This window comes from Malurus melanocephalus, unplaced genomic scaffold (assembly GCF_030028575.1).
Source record: "Malurus melanocephalus ecotype Western Australia unplaced genomic scaffold, MMel_1.1 scaffold_54, whole genome shotgun sequence".
NCBI classification, from domain to species: Eukaryota; Metazoa; Chordata; class Aves; order Passeriformes; family Maluridae; genus Malurus; species Malurus melanocephalus.
Window position 1 is genome coordinate 698,899 of NW_026623286.1, and position 19,920 is coordinate 718,818.

Here is a 19,920-nt window from a genome sequence, read left to right on the forward strand (position 1 = left end):
ACTTCTCACAACAGGCATCAGAAAAATACTTTTGAACCGCATTGCTATTATAAGTTGCTGAGAATTTTGTTTCAAATTCCATTACTGGAAGATTAAATGTTAACATGTTTACTTGGGGCTTGCTTCTTGTTTTGTTTTTAACATTAAAAACAAATTCATGGACCAATCTGCCATTTAAAATATGTTTATATTTATACTGCAAAACAAAAAAAGTTCCTGAATTCACAATATATATACATAATCATTACTGACAGACAACAAAAGTGCAAATCTTCAAAGAAAAATGCTGTAATCTCACTTATTTGGGTGTAGTGGTCTTCCTAGTACTTGTTTGACATATTTCAGCTAGGTTACAGGTTCTTGATTTGCYCTACAGAAGTATTAAAAATACCACTTTTCATAATGCAGAAATAAAATCATCCAAATTAGTAAAATAGTGGCATTTCTTACTAAAACTACAAACTAGCCTGAAAATCAAACCATATCTCTGAGATCAGACTATTTTATCATAGAAGRTCATAAACTGTGAATCCAACCATCTTTATTTTTCAAGTTACTGCTGTTGGAACAGCCATGGTGGGTTCCTCTGAGCCACAGAGCCACAAAGAGGGAAGTTGTTACAAGAGACAGAACTTTCCATTGGTACCATCCTCAACTCATTTGGACTCTAGAGAACACCTAAGGACAGCCAAGCTTCCCATGGCAGCATGAACTTGCAGGTCACTCTCYTGAGGAAACAACACTGGTGACAGCAGCCTCCACTGAGGCATGTTCCCCAAGCCTTTAGAAGTGCAATACAGCCTCTAAAGAAGTGGCACACAACCTGGAAATTGTCTTTATGAAGTTTGTGGATGCCATGGCCAGACACATGAACCCCAAAAGATCTTGTTTTCAACTGACTGATCTGCTTCTTCATGTGGTAATTGATTATCTGTATACAAAGTTACTTCAGTGAGTAGTTAGAATAAATTTTCATGAACTAACAGATAAAAGACTTAGTCCAACAAGCATGTTATTTGTCTTTGCTATAATGAGCCATTTCAACTAARCCAAACATTTATGAAACCTGGATGGTTTTTCTGGTGTGCTGCACTTTAAAAAGCAGAGAACTGAGTTCAGTTTACAGCAGAAGTATTCCCTTTTCAGGAAAAAAAATTTCTCAGAAAGTCACATTGAGAAGATATTTCTCATTTCCAAGAGAATTCCAGCAGAGAAGCAGCAAAACATACTCTCAGGGTATAACATAATGTAACAGAAATTAACTGTAACACATACACTGAATTTTGCTACAATATCCTATGAGTAATCATTATTGTGACTTGGGGAAACTTTCTGGCAAAGGCAASAAAAATAACTGTGTTCTGGGCAGTGTCACTTTTATTATGCCATTCTCTTGGAAAATAGAGTGGTTATGCCTGCGAGATCCAACCAGCATACACTCTTGACAGCCAGTCACTGGAGACACAGGTGTAATTTCAATTTACAGCTTTAATGTCACCTAAACCCAGGAAAGTCAGATCCAATGGTGGTTATCTCAAGAAATTCAAAGCTGCATATGGACTCTTAGAGAAACATAAACACATCCACACAAAAAGAGTGCCCTACAGAAAGCAATGAGAGTGGGTTTTTTTGCCATATTTGTTGATTATGGAAATAAAAAAAAGTGACCTTGTGATACTTGTGAAGAAGCAAAAACACAAACACACTACAGATTCAACACTTGTTGCCAAGCCTGTTCTTCTTGATCCCTTAATATTTAGTCAGGTAATGTCTTTGAGGATGAATAACAAATTACCATTATTATGGCTGAGAAAATCATGAATTCATTAAAGTTTGTATATTCTGAGTTTATAACAGAATTCTAAACCAAATAGACAGACAGGTCCGAATAGTTTTGTCATTAATTTCTTTCTATGTATTGTGCTTCTGATACAGGGTGAAGTAAAAATCATGTGATCCCTGGAGCAAATAACAGTGAGTAAAAAACAGTTTTTGCTGGTCAAGCACCAAAAATGAGGATGTTCAGAAAACGTCTGAACAAAGAGCAGTAATGCAGCAAATGCGAAACTCATCTCATCTCCATCCCAATAACTTTGCAAACATTTTATCTCGGAAAAAAGAAGCAGTTACACCCCTGAAAAGTTAGCCCTTTCTAATACAAACTATTCACAACAGAACAACACACAGCAACAAGCAGAGGAAGGTATCTGCGACCTCCAGAAAGAAATCCCAGCAAAAATACTAGTAAAAAAATTACTTAACAGTCTGCGACTAAAAAATAGCTAATGTCCGTAAAACCTGATCAGTTTGCTCGTACAGGCAAAGAAGATGCCCTCCATAATGACCACTAGCCACAAAAAAAACAAAAAAACTATTATGGAACATTTACTGCTTGACCACCAGATCTTAACACTCCTTGGCCAAGGTAAGTCAGCATCACGTGCTATAMCATCACTGAAAACAGTTTGAAAATACCCCTGTTTTGAGGACTAGGAGAATCTACTGCTGACAAAGTCAAATGGTGAGTTTCAGCCAAAAGGAAGACAAGTTCCAAGCTACAATTAATTTGAGCACACAGAGTAGCAAAGATGAGGTCAGACACATTTACCTGGAGCTTAGACCTGTGGAGTGCAAGGTCTGCATTCTACATAGTAATTCAGCATGATTAAATGGAAAATACACAAAAATAAACCTTAATGTTAAAGCTAGTTGCTAATTAGTTCCTCCTGTCCACCTGTCCATCTGTCCACCATCAACTGAAACTTGACAGAGTAAAAGAGAAAGATTTAAAACCAAAGAAGAGGAAGATTTTATTAAGAACTATTTTAGTCCTGTTTTCCCTTTTGGGGATTTTTCTTACAATACTCTTTCTCCATCCCYCTTCGTCCCAACCTCTGTGTAATTTTCAGGATAAAAGTATGGCTCATAAAGCAGTGCAGTTCATAAAACAGTTTGGTGGTAAAGATTGCTAAATATTGAAAAAGCYACATGAGTACTAATAGATTCCATTTCATTTCTTAAAGCTTTGCTACCCAGTTTGCTTTGTATATCAAAGCAAATCACACCTTCATTTCACCCAAAGGCTGCAATTTGCTTACGCCATCATTTATGCCATTGTTCTTAACACACTGTGGTGCAGTACAATCTAACGGGAGGGAATGTTCATATTACTGTAATAATGTAAATCAGACATCAAACAGCTACTACTTCTCTCTAAGTTAATTAAATCACTGAAAATTCTGCTCATTTTGAAAAAATATTGAGAAAATAATTTGTTCATAATATGTTTTTTAAAACCATCTTTGTATGCAATCAGGCTGCTTAACATGCTGTTTTAAGTATCCTCTTACCTCCAGTGTCATGTACACAGTGCTAATTGCTACTTTGATTTCTCCATCTGAAATCTCCTTGAGATCCTTGAGCATAAGCTCCTCAATATTCACACCTGTTTGAGAAGAGAAACAAATTTCCATATATACAAATATCTACAGCTGACAGATGCATCAACATAAACTAACAACACCGCTTAGACCTTAATGCTGAACCTACCTATTTYGGGACGTCATGTGAGAAAATTAAAACCAACATTAATATCTCAATGCTTAATGTTTCTAGAGGGATTTGTTTTAAGAAAGGAAGATTTTTAAGGGAGGGAAAACACTAACAAGTATAAAGAATTAAGTCCCTGCAACACCTGTGTTCTGTGAGAACATACAATTTTTTAAGTCAGCTTAATTCCAGCTGATGCTAAATGTATAGATAAACCATTCCTCTAGTCTAATATGAAATCACCAATATAAAATACTTTTGAAATAAGCAATATATTGAAATCACCTATGGACTACTATGGTGTTTGTGAAATAATCAAAAGCAAGGYACTTAAGATATTCTTTAAATACAAGATATTAAACTTTTTGACCTTCTTCATGATTGATAACACCAATGGGCTTTTCTCATGTATACCAAATCATTCATGAATGAAGTGAATGTTTATGTGCCACAGAAACGTTATCATCAGAAACAATGGTGTAAAACTGGAATTGCACCCAGACATGTTAGTCCATATGTTTAARTGCACTGTATTGAAAAACCCAGGTGACTAAGTTCCCCTAATTGGAAATGTTTGTCTAAAATGCTTTAAAGATTCTCACAACAAGTACATATTATGTAGAAGACCACAGTTACATCACGTGATCAAAAATACAGACATGACAGCCAAATGCCTATGTAAAGAATGCTGCAAGAYCCCTAGCTCAGTGCAGGGTGAAAACTAAAATGTCCACTGACTTAAAGATTAGCAGTTTAACATTCACTTGTTTGTATGAATGATTTTCAAGAGGCAAACAAATACCAACTTAAGTCAAAGAAACAAATCCTTTCATTACTGTTTCTGCAGATAGTCCAGCTACTGCATTCAATCTGATGACAAGATGAACATTTACACATCTGTCCTTTAAAAAATATTGTCTATCACTATAGACTTTCTGAGGGGCTGCAATGTAGTGTGCCTCAAATAACAAATGAATTCATGAATTCACACCAATAAATCATTATTTCTGCATGAAACTGAGGATTCTTTTTTCCTGAATTGTCCTAATATTGCCTCAAATAACAGGTAAATAACRTTGGATACTCAGCAGAGGTCACATCCTTCAAGGGACTTCTGAAACTCAGCAGTATCCTACTAATAGAAATGTCACATGCAATATATGCATATGTAATATGAATATGTGCTAAATATGTACCCTGTGATACACAGAAAACAGGAGCTAAAAGCCAAAAAGGAAAAAAAAAATGCATCACAGTGCCCTCCTCATTTATATATGTCCAATGTGACATATAAATCACTGGCAAGCAATAACATGCAGACTAAAATCACTACGTGTACTTGTCCGAGTTTTGCATTTGATATTAGGGAAAACTTCATGGGCCAAGTACATGACAAGSAACATTAAACCATCTTCCTTGCTAACTGGCAGAACTAAAAACTGACCTCCACAAAAGCCACTTCCACTGCCATTTTCCTATCTAGACTGCATACAGGTCATTCCTGAACTATGATTACTTGAGTGGAGGAACTTAAAACAATTCATGTGAACATTTATGGCCCTGAACGAAATTAGCTCGTAATCTCACTGAAAGAAAGGGCAAAGGAAGCAGCTTCTCAAATCCCACCCTTATCTACCAGACAGGACAGCTCTCTCAGGTTGAATTTTGACAACCACCTTCTGCATATGGGCAGATAAACAAGAGTAAAAGAAGGCCCTGAGTATGCACAAACCCTGTGCTTACCTGATCTATTTAACAAAGAAATATTTCAGGAATTTAATTACTCTTTGTAACAACTTGGCAGCAAACAGAATCCCTTCTAAAGCATGCTACTAAATTTTGGGTTCAAACATTCCCACTTTAGATCACYGAATATTTCTATTTGACATTCCTATCAGAAGAAAGGAAAAGAATTGTACTGCTTCCTTAATCTTAGTCTGATGTCACATTCACTTCACTGTACACAGCCCTCAGTAAATCTGGGAAGAGTAAGAGGAAAAAATCTACTTCCACACCATGTAGGTAATTGCAGCACAATTTCTGCACATGAGCTGACACATCTATTATGTCCATGTGAATCAACTTAAGTTCTTGATGAGTATACACTTGTAAAAGCAATATATGAAAGAAATTAATGTTAACTTTATCTGTAAAAGCAATACAAAATTATTTATGAGCTTTGTAGTGCCTCAAAAATAATCACCATTCCATGATTCAGAATGTTAGAAATTTAATTTAAAATCAATATAGTAMATTTAACTGTGAATTAAGATAGCCTGCTGCAGCTATTTTCACCACATACAATAAAATAATATTCTGATACAGTTATATAAACAGATTTGGAACAGGCCTGAAAAATGGAAGGAAGTTACACTACCTTGTGCATTAACCTGTGTCTCCTGCAGGACAGAGATTATTTCCTCTCGTGGGGGAAGATCTGGAAACTTTTCCTCCAGTATTGACAGTACTTTCTCCTGTTGCTCTGTAATTCTGTCAGCTTCCAAAGACATGCACTTGAAGAGAATGCTTCCTGAAACATTGAAAGATATAAAATCAACATCTTCTGTAAATATCAAGAGGTACTACAGAAACAAGAATGTTTACASTGTTGCTTCCTAAACCCCTTCCTTCTTAGAGGCTGTTTCTACTGAGAGCTCACTGAATTCACAGAGAAACATCCTCCTAACATGGACCTCCTAAATCTGAACTGGGTGCCTCTTCAGTGCCTCTGCTACAGCTATTTGGCTGGTCCCAGCACTGCCACGGTGTGCTTCTGCACATTAACACCACTGCGCAGCACAGCCTGATGGGACACCAGCCTGTACTCCTGTCTCTGAGCAGCAGGCTAAGTGCTGGTGTTTTGAAACAGTAAACCCACACTGTCAACCTTCCTTCTACATACGTGTCAGGGAACTCCAACATAAGAGTGGACATAAGAAGTATTTTACTGTGAGGGTGTTGAGGCACTGGAACAGGCTGCYCAGAGAAGCTGTGGATGTCCCACAGTATTCTGGCAGTATTCAAAGCCAGGCTGGACCAGGCTCAGAGCAACCTGGACTAGTGAAAGGTATCCCTGTCCATGGCAGTGGTGCTGGAACTAAATGATCTTAAAGTCATTGGTCACTGTGGTGTAACCGACTCCGGCTAATTCCTTGTCAATGGACACATGAAAAAACCCACCAATTCACACAATCAAAATTTTATCATTTAGGAGAAACATAACCTAATAAATAACTTCATAGTGATTGGTATAGTTTTACAATACAGAAGTGGGAGTGATGTCTTTTCAGACAACCATGTGCTGCACATAAAGTCACCCTTTCATTCCCTGGAGACTGGGATYCCATTTAATACACCCAAGAACAGCGTTTCTAATCACTCACAGTAAATTAAGGAAAATAAAATCTTATACTTCAGTGTTGMAATTGTTACTCTACTGTGCACAAGAATTTCAAACAAGAGTGTGATTTCACTGGATCATGCTGGATCAATTAGCAAATCAGTACAATAATTAAGRTAGTTACTGCAAAACACAGTGTTTAGACTTTAGCACAGAACAGAAAGGGTAAACAAAAAACCTTCACACTGCCAGCCTCTATCTCACCAGATCAGCTAAGATCCAAACATCTACCATATATTCATTTTTCTTTTCTCCTACAATGTCATCAGAGGAAATAACTGCATTTCTTTGAAATTCAGAAAGCACTTGCAACATGAAATAATTGTGCCATGCTAAGTAAACACATGCTTAATAGACAAATCCTGCRTGGATTAAATAATAAATAATGCTCAGTAAGCCTAAAGCTGTTCCCCATCAGATATTAATTTCTGGAAATTCAAATAAGTGAAGTTCCATTCTGCATTTCTATTACAGATATTGTAACTGACAATATTATTTTAATTTACAGCAGCTCTTTATGTCAGTCCTACAATCACTTTAAGACAATGCTCCTCCTCTATGTGATAGAATTAAAAACACTCAATAAGCACAGACTGCATGGAAATTATGTATACTGATCCAGATTGATACTTCTAAAGTCCAGTGCACAAACCTGGCTCCCTAACAAGCAGATTTCAGATTTCTACAGGTAAATAACCGATATATAAAGCAGTCCAGATATCTATGTCCATTATCAAGACTTGGTTTTCAGTCCCTCTAACAGGAAGAAAGTTTCTCAATCAGCAGCCTCCACAATAATTCACCCAACAATATCCCTTTGCTGTTCAGCCCCCAAGCCTATAACAGTGCTTGGGCTACATATAAACTCTTGAGATATATTCTTGTCCATAGCTTGGGAAGGGCAGTGACCACAATGAGTTAGACACCCCACAGCACAGAGATGCAACTGGATCAATGGCAGCTCAGGGACCAGGCTGCACGAAATATTGCGGCAACAGCAATTTTCTTCTTTTTTTATTTCCTCCAGGAACAGAAAGGGAAATTGCTCATGCACACACAATGAAAATGGAGACTCCAGTAGAAAGTGCTGGATCTACAGTGTGTGCTCACATGCATCCTACCTACTGCAGGGAGACTGCAGCATATCCCATAAAGCCCTCCAGCAGCACTAGGATGAGTTAGGCAGTCTGTCCATCTGCACAGAATCTTGAACACACAATGCATGACACTTTCACCACAGTTGTGTGTGCTTCAGGGAATGGAATATTGAAGTAAGACCAAGAAGAGAAAATCCTAATACAAACATACAGGGAAATGCAGAAGAACAAAAGGTGTGAATTGTATATCCAACCAAGCTCACCAGTCTGGAAGTCAACATGATGYGGTCTTCACTCACCACAGGCAGACACCTTAGAAAAGTTTGTAAAGACAATAACGATTTGTCACTAGTCCCAGCTATACTGTAGGATTTGCAGTACTGTAAATGCCTGCAATTGATAACTTTTCCACTAAGATGAAAGCCAGAAAAGGAGCATTCTCAAATTACTAGGGTGTCAGCAAGCCCTAAGATCAACATTTACTTGTTCTTTAATACTACGATCATTCTTCAATACTGTCCTCATCAGCAGGAAAGGCACACSTCTTCTCTCCCAGGCATCCTCAGCATTCCTGTGAGGTTTAAGATTCCAGGTACTTTAGAAAAAGAGCTCACTTAAGGTACTTCTGCTTGGCCAAAGGTCAGTAGCCCATCTAGTTATGTGCTGTCTTATAAATACCTGCTGTAAAATCAATACAGGGTCTCAGAAACCTCCTGCAGATTTAACTGAGTGCTGGTGCAACTCCCCCAGGGTTTCTGAAAGCATAATGGTGGCTGCTCTGTCTGCTTACCAGCACAGAAAAAAATATATAATAGGCAGTACAAGATTCAATATTATTTCTTGTGTGCATCACACTTTACTAATTTTTTTTTTCTGAAGAAGAGGTCACTGGAAAATAGGCTATGGCTCTTAAAAATGTGCATTTTATCCTTTTCTTTTTCAAAGCATTTTGGAAGTGAARCATTAGTTTTGCCAAAAGCAATTGCTGTGCATTAATATTAAACATGATCTAATGAAGGCAGAAGTCGTTTTGGGAAAACATTAAGAACAGCACAAGCATCTCCTGAATTATAAGTTTATGGCTGACAGAAACAGTACAATGAAAATATAGGCATTTCYTCTGTCAAGGTTTTGTTCCGTAACGTGGAAAAATAAAGGACAGGGAAAAGAGGAAAACTAACAGTCCTTCATGGAAAGTATACTTCATCACACCTCCCCATCCCCCAAAAAATGCAATCCATATGTAAACATATCCATATAAGCAACTTTTACTGAAACTAACAGGAAGTGCAATGAAGCTGGAATTAAATGCAACTGGAGAGAAGAGAGGAGAAGCATTGCCTCTAAAAAAACTGCTTCCGTACATTAAAATCAACTGTCAGTCCAAGTAAGTGCAGTGTTTGRTGCAGGTCAAAATTATCCTTTCTTTCTGGAACATACATTAAGGATGAAACAACGASGGAACATGTGAGTCATCTGATCAATGTACAGGACAGAACAAAAAACCAAAAAGAATACTGGCATAATTCCCAAAGCCCTTAAAAGGGCATTTCTCAACATTTGTCTGGTTGGCTAAAATAACAAAATAATCTTCTCTACTGAAAGTCAGACTGCCCCAATAGGGCATGAAAAGACTTCAACTATAGTAGTTTGCATCACCAGCAAAAGCAGACTCACAACAAAAAAATTGCTGATGCTCTTGAGGGAAATCTGTCTATATTTACATGTTGCAGTTTGCACCTTGTGGCATCCTTCAAGGCCTTATACAAATAAACATAAGGAGGCATTTTTGAGAGTGCATTGACCCAAGATACCTGACAGTGAGTGCTTGGAATAACATCTTTGCCAGCTGGCTGCAGAAGAGAATGTAATGATTCAGCAGTTTAATGGATCTTGAGTTTGGCAACAGTCCCCTTATAAACATCTCTAGGGAAATAAAATAATACAGGCCCAGGACTCTGGCAGGTTCTGTAATTGTTTGCTTCTGGCACAAATCCAGGGACAGCTCTAACTTAAGGCAAATATGGCTGTACAACACTGATTCTCCAAGCAGACTCTACTCAAAAGCCCAAGGGTAGAATTAGCTTATATCATGTCTGATAGGCAGACAAAGATACCAGAAAACCATTCAGCCAAAAAAAAAAAAATCTTTAAATCTAAAAACGCTTAAACTGAACAATAAGTCAGTTTCACAGCAAAAGTCTCTTTTCATAWTTTTTTTTAAAACATAGACAAGCAGATAATATTTGCTCAAAGTTGAAATGTGGCAGGTTATAGACACCTGCCTTTTTATTAAAATTTTAAAATTGCTAACAGACTTCAAGAAAATAGAAGTTTCAAAAACAACTGAACAAATTAAGCTGTCTTGGTCGCTACATGGTAATCATTAAAATTTTCTACTAACTTACAATTCTCCTAGCAAAATACTMACTGGAAGGTCAGAAAATGAAACAGGACTTCCCAGCTCAGAGACTCAGATAATAGTATCTCGTGGAGTTTTTATGAAAATAACATGCTAACTCTTAGCAATCTGACTTGTATTTTCGTCTCTGTTCTGAACTCCACCTGAAATTTAGACATACTAACATATACAGATTTACATTGGAAGTAACATAAGGAAATGTGAAAACCATAGTAGAGCCTTCCTGCAGCCTCTGTGCCTGTGAAGTGTCCCCAAAAAGAGGTGACAACCAGCAAGTCTCTACATCCTCATTTGTCACTATTGAGCGTGAAACAGCCACACCTCCATCTAGGCCACACTACATCTCCCCTTTGCTTCCTACACTGTCGTAAGATGAACTAAAGAAGCTATACCTCATGATAAAAGACCACATAATATTTACAGAGAAACACGAAAGCTGAACCTGGCATACTGTATTTAATCTTTTATTCTCAGACTGTTGTAGTTTGATCAGCCATTTAAATACACTTGTATCTGTGTTTTAATTTTTTTTTTAAATTAATCTTATCAAAACCCAAATGATGGGTTCACTGACTTTTCTAAATTTGTAATGAAAGATTCTTAAGTATCAAAAATCTTTTGTGTTTTAAGAGACCAAGAGGACTTGCTGCATTGCTTCACCTTTTATGCATACAAGCTGCACTGCTGGGAGAAGCAGAAAAGCATCAAGTCCAAGCGCAGCTGTGTTTTGTTCCCCAGGCTTTGCCAGTCATTTCTTACACCATGCAAAAGAAGGCATGCAGGGACTTTTTATCCACTCAGTTCCTCAAACATGCACTACCACATATAATAACCAAAATGTAGTTACTTATTAATAAAAAAAAATACTAGATACTATATTCCTGAAAACTGGAAGTGCTATCTCTAATGCAAACACTAATAAAAGCACTTTATTTTAAATTGGATACAGGTCAGAGGCTGTGTGGTGACACAGCCACCTACACTACTTGAACATGTTCTTGAACATTATTTAGACCTCTCCCTCCTGAGTCTGCACCAACAAACACATATTCTGATACTGCCCAAAAACTTTTTTTTTTTCCTGCCTCCAAAACCAATTTTTATGCTTGGTCATTTGCTTAGATTCCTGGAGAGTTACTCAATAGAAATTTGGGTCTTACAAAAACATTTCATGGCAGGTTAACTAAAGCTTGTAAGCATGGAAAGATACTGTAAGAGCAGGCTAAATGTTGTGTTACTGTTAATGCCTATTCTATGAAATATTTTTTTTAAATTAACTTTTGCAATTTCTTATAACATGTTAGTATTTATTGCAGTGATGAGTACAATGATAAGCCAAGATTACAGTTGTTTCTGAAGTCTAAATGYAGACAAGTTTTCATAATCTTCATTAAACATGCCCACATTAACTTCCTAAAAGGACATTTAACAGTTTTGCATCATTAAAATCTATAAAATTTATTGAACATTATTAAAATTCCGTAAGAAACTTAACAGCAGTGACCATTCTTTTCAAAACCAGATTTATTTCCAACTGGAAGGTTTTGCTGCAGAAATAAACCAAGAAAATGAATACAAATGATGAACTTCCAAGACAGGGAAGAAAATACTTTTGACTGTTGAAGCCTACCCCCTCCTTGTACTCTACAGGGCATACAGTACAAAAGAGAAGGAGAGCACAATGAAGATTTGGTAACACTGTTTTTAAACAGCAAAAGTTTTGCCTCGCACCATTAAAACATCATTCTATAAAAAAGTGCCACCATTGGGAGGGAGAAGCTTTAACTTGTAAATATTAGATTCCAATCCATATTGTTGTCCACAATGCCCCTGGAATCAACGAACTGCACAGCTTTTCCAGCTACCCAGCTGGTATGTCGACAGCTTCATTTAATATTCTTGTCTAGTGATACAGCAAAGACCTCTCATGCCTATTTTTAAATGCACATTTTTAATATTCAATATAATGTTACTCTTTAACAAACTCTTTACTCCCTGCTTCTTTTATGAAGCTTCCCGTGGTCTTTAAAGGGATTGTTAACCAAAGAATGGATCACACTCTTTCTGCATGAGCAAATTCAGAAACACTCCATTAAACCTTTCAGTATTTAATATAAAGAGTAATCTCTCACCTCTGAGGAGATAAGCCAGTTGCTGAGTGATTAACTCTGGTGCCTTTTGAAGAATCTCTTTTACGACTAACGAGGAAGAACATGCTTGTAACTCCAGGCTCCTGTCACATTGCTCATCTGGATTGATGACTTTGACAACAGCTGATTCCAAACTTTTATCCTCACTATCAAGCAAATTTAAAAGTTATATATATGTATTTGTCTTTACAGCTGCTTAGATAACCCAGTAAAAAAAGTGCAATATTTTAAAAAAAATTCTGGATTACTACAGCATTTCTAGAGCTACTTGAAGTCTGCTATCAAGCCAAAGAATGTCATGGAGGTTCTAAATATGTGATTTTTAAAATTAAGTGTTCAGAGTTCTTTTATTGCTTGATACATCACTAAGGATGACATTTCCCCCATCAAAATCCATAAAAACTAATGATTTGGACAATACTTGGGCTGACAATAGCTTTCTATATATAGAGAGGAARTTTTGGATTTTCCCTAGTGAATAATTTGAAAACTTAACAAGAAATTTTTTTTTTTTGGCATTTAGATATTTTATGTTTCTTTTTACAATAGCAGTAACTAAGCCAAATTAATTTCAATAATAAAATACTAATCATAATTCTTCAGAAGGAAGAAAGACAGGAAGGGACAGCAGTAAATAAAAAAACAATCTTACAGATAATTTTTACTTTGAGGAGTGAATGATGCACTTAGCTGATGGCAGTTACACATCAACAGCTATGAGATTCACACATATTTCTCTCTTAGGACTAGATATTGGGAAAATCTGATCTATTAATTTCTCAGAGTATGATGGCGCCATAGGATGCTGCTGTCTCACATGAAGTTCTAAGGAGAGATGGAAGTAAACAGCTTCCCTCACTCTGGGCAAGACAGGCCGACCCTTATAAACAGGCTCTCCATGAAAGATTCATGATGAATTTGTAAATAATCCCCCTAAGGATGGGTATGTGGACTGTGGTCTTCCAGAGAGCAACTCTGAGCCTTTTGAAAGGCTGTGGTTGGAAAGAACCACAATAATCCATCAGCCATCTTAACAGCACATATGCAGGTGTCTGGACACCTGCAAATCAATATAAGAGTCTTAAGGGAAAGCTGACTAAGATAACTCTGATCTCTTATCCATTGGCCACAGGAAACTTCTAGACTATTAAATGAAAATATCTAATCTTAGCTGCGTGAAAACACAAGTTTYGTAAAAACTGAAGTTCCATTAAAAGGGATGCAAAGATGACTATTCACCTTGTTACATTTATTGAACATAATAGGAGACAAAAATATATCTTAGCTTACTTTTTTAGGTTTGTATTAACATAGCAACATCAGTATTAATACAGAAAAAACATGACTTTTGAAACAGTTCAAATTCACATAAGCCATTTCATTGCACATAAAACACAATACCTTGTAAGCATGTTGCTGTTTACAAGTGTTAAAGACAATTTCCCTTCAGCATTCAGCTGATGCAAATTGATTTCATCTCGGAAGATATGGAATGTCTCTGGGATATTCAGTTCCTCCAAAATAAATTTTGTCTCAGTGAAGTAGCTAAAGTCTCTTCTTGGTATGTTCAACACAGGTAAGCAAAGAACATCAGGAGGACTGACCTGAAACATAGGTGTGCATTTGTCAGAATTGCATAAAACTGGAACTGTTTTTCATCAGGACGGTATTTTAACAGAGTGAGCAATTAGGAACAGCCTGGATTTTCTGGTTTTCTCTGTTTGGGTTTTATTTCCTCTTTACTTAATTATAAGTATTTTGCTCTTTTTTTTTTTTTTTTTTCCTCTTCTCATCTGTCTCCATTTGCCTTCTCCAGAATACCTGGGACACCAGAAGAGGAAAAAGATAAAGAGTGAAGTACAGGGCTGATTTCTTCCTGCAATTCAATAAACCATCTAATAACCACTCATTCACGTTTGTATGGAAAGAAATGTAGATTATTTTTCTTTTAAAAACTCACCTCTGCTAATAACAAAATCATTGTCCAGAAAGTATCTTTTTACAGTAATTAACTTCAACAATCAGATGTCTGTAACAACCTGGAACAAGTGAATTAAGAGCACTTAGTCCAATTTTTCCATTACCTTGTCTAGAAAGTAGGCATAGGCCAGGGCAGAAATAAGTGAATCCAAATCACAGGGTTTATTTCCAAGAACAACATGGACTTTTTCCAGGCGTTTGCTCCTGTTCTGTAACAAATTAGAAGACAATTGCAATGAGTGGAAATGATGAAAAAAGGTCAAATCACCAAGACATTTCATAAGACAAGTATCAGGCTTTGTTCTCAGTTGTAGCATTCTTCACTGCTGGTAGAAGGAATAGACTTAGTGAGGGATCAGACATTCCTTGCCTTCATAGCTCTCAAGAAAGCCAAAACCTGTTTCCCAAGAGACCGTAGCCTATTACCCAGTGAGGTCTAAACATGACAGAAATCCCACAGATAAGCAGAACCTTCAGGTCCATGTGGGAAAAGTTTTTCAAAACACCTCACAAATCCATTAAGAAAAAGATGTCCAAAAAAACATGGAAATACACAAAGCAAAATACACAGCAAATAATACATTGCAAGTTGCAACTTTAATTTTACCCTTTTTTCTTTACTCAGCTGAAATCAGTAACCAACGAAGTAACTGGCTTTCACCCTGAATCTTCAGAAGCTGAACACAGATGAAGTACAAAGGGTTTTGAATCATTCTCATTTGCAAAGGGGACTGCATTTAATAAAATTAGGAGCCTTCCAAACAAGAGGAAAAGAGAAGACAAACCTACTGTGTGAAAGCAAAGTATTGCAGGGAAGGGTCTACTTTCTTCATAATTGTACACACAAAATACAAGACCAAGTTCTTTTCTTGTGCACATCATTAATGTCAAGCTAGCTGCCCAGAAACATTACTGTTTATTTTCTTTCAATGCTTCTTAATTGGTGTACTATACCTGAGTGACAYTAAGGGACATGTTTCAGAACTAAATACATACAAGTAAACATTTTCGTTGTGGGCATGTACAGGCTGATGTACTTTTTTTGTTATTTTTAATTGGAATTCTGGATAACAAATGAAATTTTAATCTTTCAATAGAAGCATATAATTATTACATTACCCTTAATAATTATAAATGTCTAATTTTTTTTTAAGCTAACTTTTTCTCCTTGTGTCTGGTCTTAGTTCTACCTGGATATAAGGATTAAACTTAGGTTCTCTTTCCCTTAATGGAACACAGCCATAAAAAGACCTCTAAGTAATCAAACCAGGACACATATTCTCCATTCCCTATATAGTGGGAAAGACAGACAGCTTTCTGACGAATACAGTGACTCGAACAGATATGCTTATTTATGCTCTAAGTCTTCACCAGCAACAAACTGTCTCCATTTACCTCTTTTCAATACAATTTTTGGAATGTGTTCTTCTGCAACATGCATTTCTGATTGATTTATTGCCAACATAAAGAACGAAAATAAAGCTCATTAGCTTATCCTTTTTTTAGTACCCTCACAGTAAAGRATTTCTTCATAATATCTAACCTAAACCTGCCCTTTTACAGTTTAAGACCATTCCCCCTTGTCCTATCACTAGGTGCCTTGTCAAAAGCCCCTCTCCTGCTTTCTTGTAGGGCCCCCTTAGGTACTGGGATGCTACAACCACCCCAAAGCCTCCTCTACTCCAGGCTGAACAATTTCCATTCTCTGAGCCTGTCTTCACAGGAGAGCTGCTCCAGCCCTGCGATCAACTTAAGGGCTCTGCTTTGGACTCATTACAACAGGTCTATGTCTTCCTTATGCTGGGACCCCAGAGCTGGGATCTCACCAGAACAGAACAGAGGGACAGAGTCTCCTCCCTTGCCCTACTGGCCATGCTRCTTTGGATGCAGCTCAGGACAAAATTGGCTTTCTGGATTGTGGGCACACATTGCCAAGTTACATGGCAATGTACATGGCAAAATTACATTTTTGTCCACAAACACCCACAAGTCTGTCTCCTCAGAGCAGCTCTCAGTCCCTCTCCAGGCAGYCTGTGTTTGTGCGCGGCACTGCCCTGGCCCAGGTGCAGCATCATGAGGTTTGCACAGACCCTCAAACYTAACAGGGTCCCTCTGTGGTAGAGACAGTGACCAGTGATATCCATTCCCCCACCCTTCCTGTTTTTCTCTTCACTGAGCAGATTTTCTTCTCTTCTCCTTCCCCTCCTGCAGATTCAAGAAACATATTTCCCCAATATTTCATCTCCCCATGTATAGCTGTATTTCTTAACATCTTACTACCACTTAGTAATAACAACCATCCCAATATTGCTCATAAATGGAACCCTAAAATTTGGCGTCCAAACACTGCTCATCTAACAGCTCTGAGACTGCTTCCTCCTTCCCCATCTCAGATACAACTAGTCTGCCTAGTCTAATGGGTGCTAATCAGCCACCCTCAGGAAAAGCAAGAACATGGATGGGAGGCTTTCTCTTACAGGTCTTTCCTRAAAAAAGCACAGCAGAGAAGCCCACAATCAAGAATACAAGGATCCTTAAGCTCAGTAAGGCTTAGCTACAATAAGACTAAAAAGTGATTAGCTCCTGCAGTTATCACAGCTAAACCTGAGAGGAAGCATTAACTCCCAGTATCTCCAAGAATTAAAAAGTTTAAGAGGTTAATGATGAAGCTAGAACTTGTAAATTAAACTACATAAGAGACCAGTGATTTCTCTTCATGCTGATGAGCTTTTGTTCAGCTAGATTAAAGGTAAATTGTTACACGCACTAACACTGGATGACTGGGATAAAATGAATTAAATTATGTGTCACTTTCAGATATCATCAGTCAGGATAACTCGATTTAGATCAGACCTGCAGAGATTAACATTCACTTAATTGTGCTCAGGAAAGAGATTTATAAACATTAGGCTACTTCTGCAATTTAGTAAGAAATCTGATCTTCAGATATTTACTATGAGAAACTCTCACATTTGCTCCATTTTCTTGTCTATTAACAAATAAAAGTATAACAACTGCATCTTCATGCAACTCCAGTAATAGTACCATTTATTGACTCCTATCTTCATCACACAGCTGAAACATTCAAACATACTGCAATACTGGCAATCAGGTTTGTAAAAATTTTGCCTAGTACATGTAACTACAGTGACWGATCAAATTACAATATTCCAGTCAAAAATTACATTGTCTCTACTTTTTTTCTTCTGTTAATAGAAAAGCTGAAGTGACCTTGCAAAATTATAAATACTGAAGACTCATCCTAGTACAAACAAGAATGCCTACAAAATGCTCATTGTCTTAAGGCAAAAAATGTGTACTCTTCCCTTTCCTCCATACACATTCACCCCCCCCACACCCCCACTGCACAAACGCACACCCAGCAGCTTTCTGAGACACTCAAATTTCACTAGTTCTGTCCTAAAGCTGTAATGAAATCTGCATTTTACACTGCATTTTACTGCATGGAATGGGACAGCACTTGTCAAGCACAGCAATTCTTTGAAGATGAAACACTATGGCTCAACAGAAGCATATCAAAAAGGAGGAAGTTGCAGCAATATACAGTGTGAGAGACAACACTGAAAGCTTTGCCAGCCTTGTGGTTGAAGCACCAACAAGGAAGTACAAGACAGCTTTCCTGGAGGTGCACAGGGGGAAATCCTAACTATTGGACAAAGGTCAAGATAGTAAAAAAATCTGTCTTTCAATATTTAAAGTCATCAAATTGCATGAGAGACTATTTTTGTACCTACTTAGTAGGTACAAAATAGAATTCTGGAATTCTACCTCCAAACCAGAGATACAATTTATTGAGTAGTCATTTTGGAGTGCAACTTGCATTTGCCTTACAGAATCAGGCAGTATWATGCTTCCATTGTCCTGAGGGCTTTTAAGATGGTTATACATCACTGTTGTCAAAGAAATGGCTTTTGAGCTACAGCAAAGTTAATTTAGTATTTCATGCAAAGTTCATGTTAGTTAAATACTTYGTAAGTCTTTTCAAAAGAAGCTTTATACTGACATTGAAAAAAATAGACAGTCTCTTATTCTAAGAAGGGATATAAGAGATGATCCTAGTTTAGTCCCATTTTTGAGGACAGGTAAAAAATTATACTTCTCTRCCCCTGCAGTATTCCATTTACCATGTTCAGTAAATGACACATAGTGATCTAAAGAACTAGCTGTCAAATACATGGTTGCATAAGGATTCTTCCCTAGGAACACAATATAGTCACAAAAACTTCAGGTGTAACATACTTTAATCATTACCTATTGAATATCCATTGTACAGCCTTGCTTTACTTACAAATCTGAATAAAAAACTTTTACAGCAAACATCAATACCAYTACCTGAACAAAATATAAACCAAAAGGGGGATTTCCTAATTCCACACTATCTGCTTTTGTGTGAGAGACACAGCCTTACAAATAAGAAAAACAAAAGTGGAAGCATCAAAACTCAATACCATCCTCAGAAATGGATGGAGAGGTGTAAAATATTACTTGATACTTTGCTTTGAATAAGATGTGATAAGAAAAGACAATGACTAGTCTATAACAGACTAGGAGAAAGTCTTCACATCTTAGTTGTCATATATATAGAGCTTCCTCGGTCCCTGATACACAAAATTTATCACATGTAYTCACACTCTGATGGTAAATGCACTTCCCACAGCAGGTTGAACGGACCCTTATGATCTGTCAAATGTGTTGGTTTTATATGGCCTGGTTTTTGCAGCAGAGGGGCCACAAAGATGGTTCCTGTGAGAAGCTTCTGGAAGCTTCCACCATGTCCAGCAGAGCCAACACCTAARTGCTCWGAAGATGGACACACCGCTGGCCAAGGCAGGGCCAATTAGAGGGGTTGGTTATGCCTCTGTGATAACATATTTAAGGAAATCAAAACAAAGGGCACACAGGTTTTCCWGCCAGAGAAGAAGAGGAGGTGAGAACAAGTGAGGGAAACAACACGGAAACACCAAGGTCAGTGGAGAAGGAGGGTGAGGAGCTGCTCCAAGGCCTTGAACTGAATTTCCTCTGCAGCCCAGGGTGACCATGGTGGAGCAGGCTGTCCCCGTGCAGCCCAGGGTGACCATGGTGGAGCAGGCTGTCCCCCTGCAGCCCATGGTGACCATGGTGGAGCAGGCTGTCCCCCTGCAGCCCATGGTGACCATGGTAGAGCAGGCTGTCCCCCTGCAGCCCATGGTGACCATGGTGGAGCAGGCTGTCCCCCTGCAGCCCATGGTGACCATGGTGGAGCAGGCTGTCCCCCTGCAGCCCATGGGGTCCACAGAGGGTGCAGAGATCCACCCGCAGCCC

The 19,920-nt window shown here is 37.7% G+C and overlaps 1 protein-coding gene across 4 annotated transcripts in view; it reads right to left on the bottom strand.

The window, feature by feature from the left end:
* The window catches only part of PRUNE2 (prune homolog 2 with BCH domain), a 127,169-nt gene that overhangs the window by 86,813 nt on the left and 20,436 nt on the right, over nt 1-19,920 (bottom strand). For all 4 annotated transcript variants that reach the window (XM_057365555.1, XM_057365553.1, XM_057365552.1 and 1 more), the window contains exons 2-6: nt 14,703-14,807; nt 14,020-14,222; nt 12,601-12,764; nt 5,927-6,079; nt 3,351-3,445 (exon numbers count right to left, since the gene is read on the bottom strand). In XM_057365555.1, the coding sequence (XP_057221538.1) occupies nt 3,351-3,445; nt 5,927-6,079; nt 12,601-12,764; nt 14,020-14,222; nt 14,703-14,807 (720 nt within the window). The remainder of the gene's footprint in view (nt 1-3,350; nt 3,446-5,926; nt 6,080-12,600; nt 12,765-14,019; nt 14,223-14,702; nt 14,808-19,920) is intronic.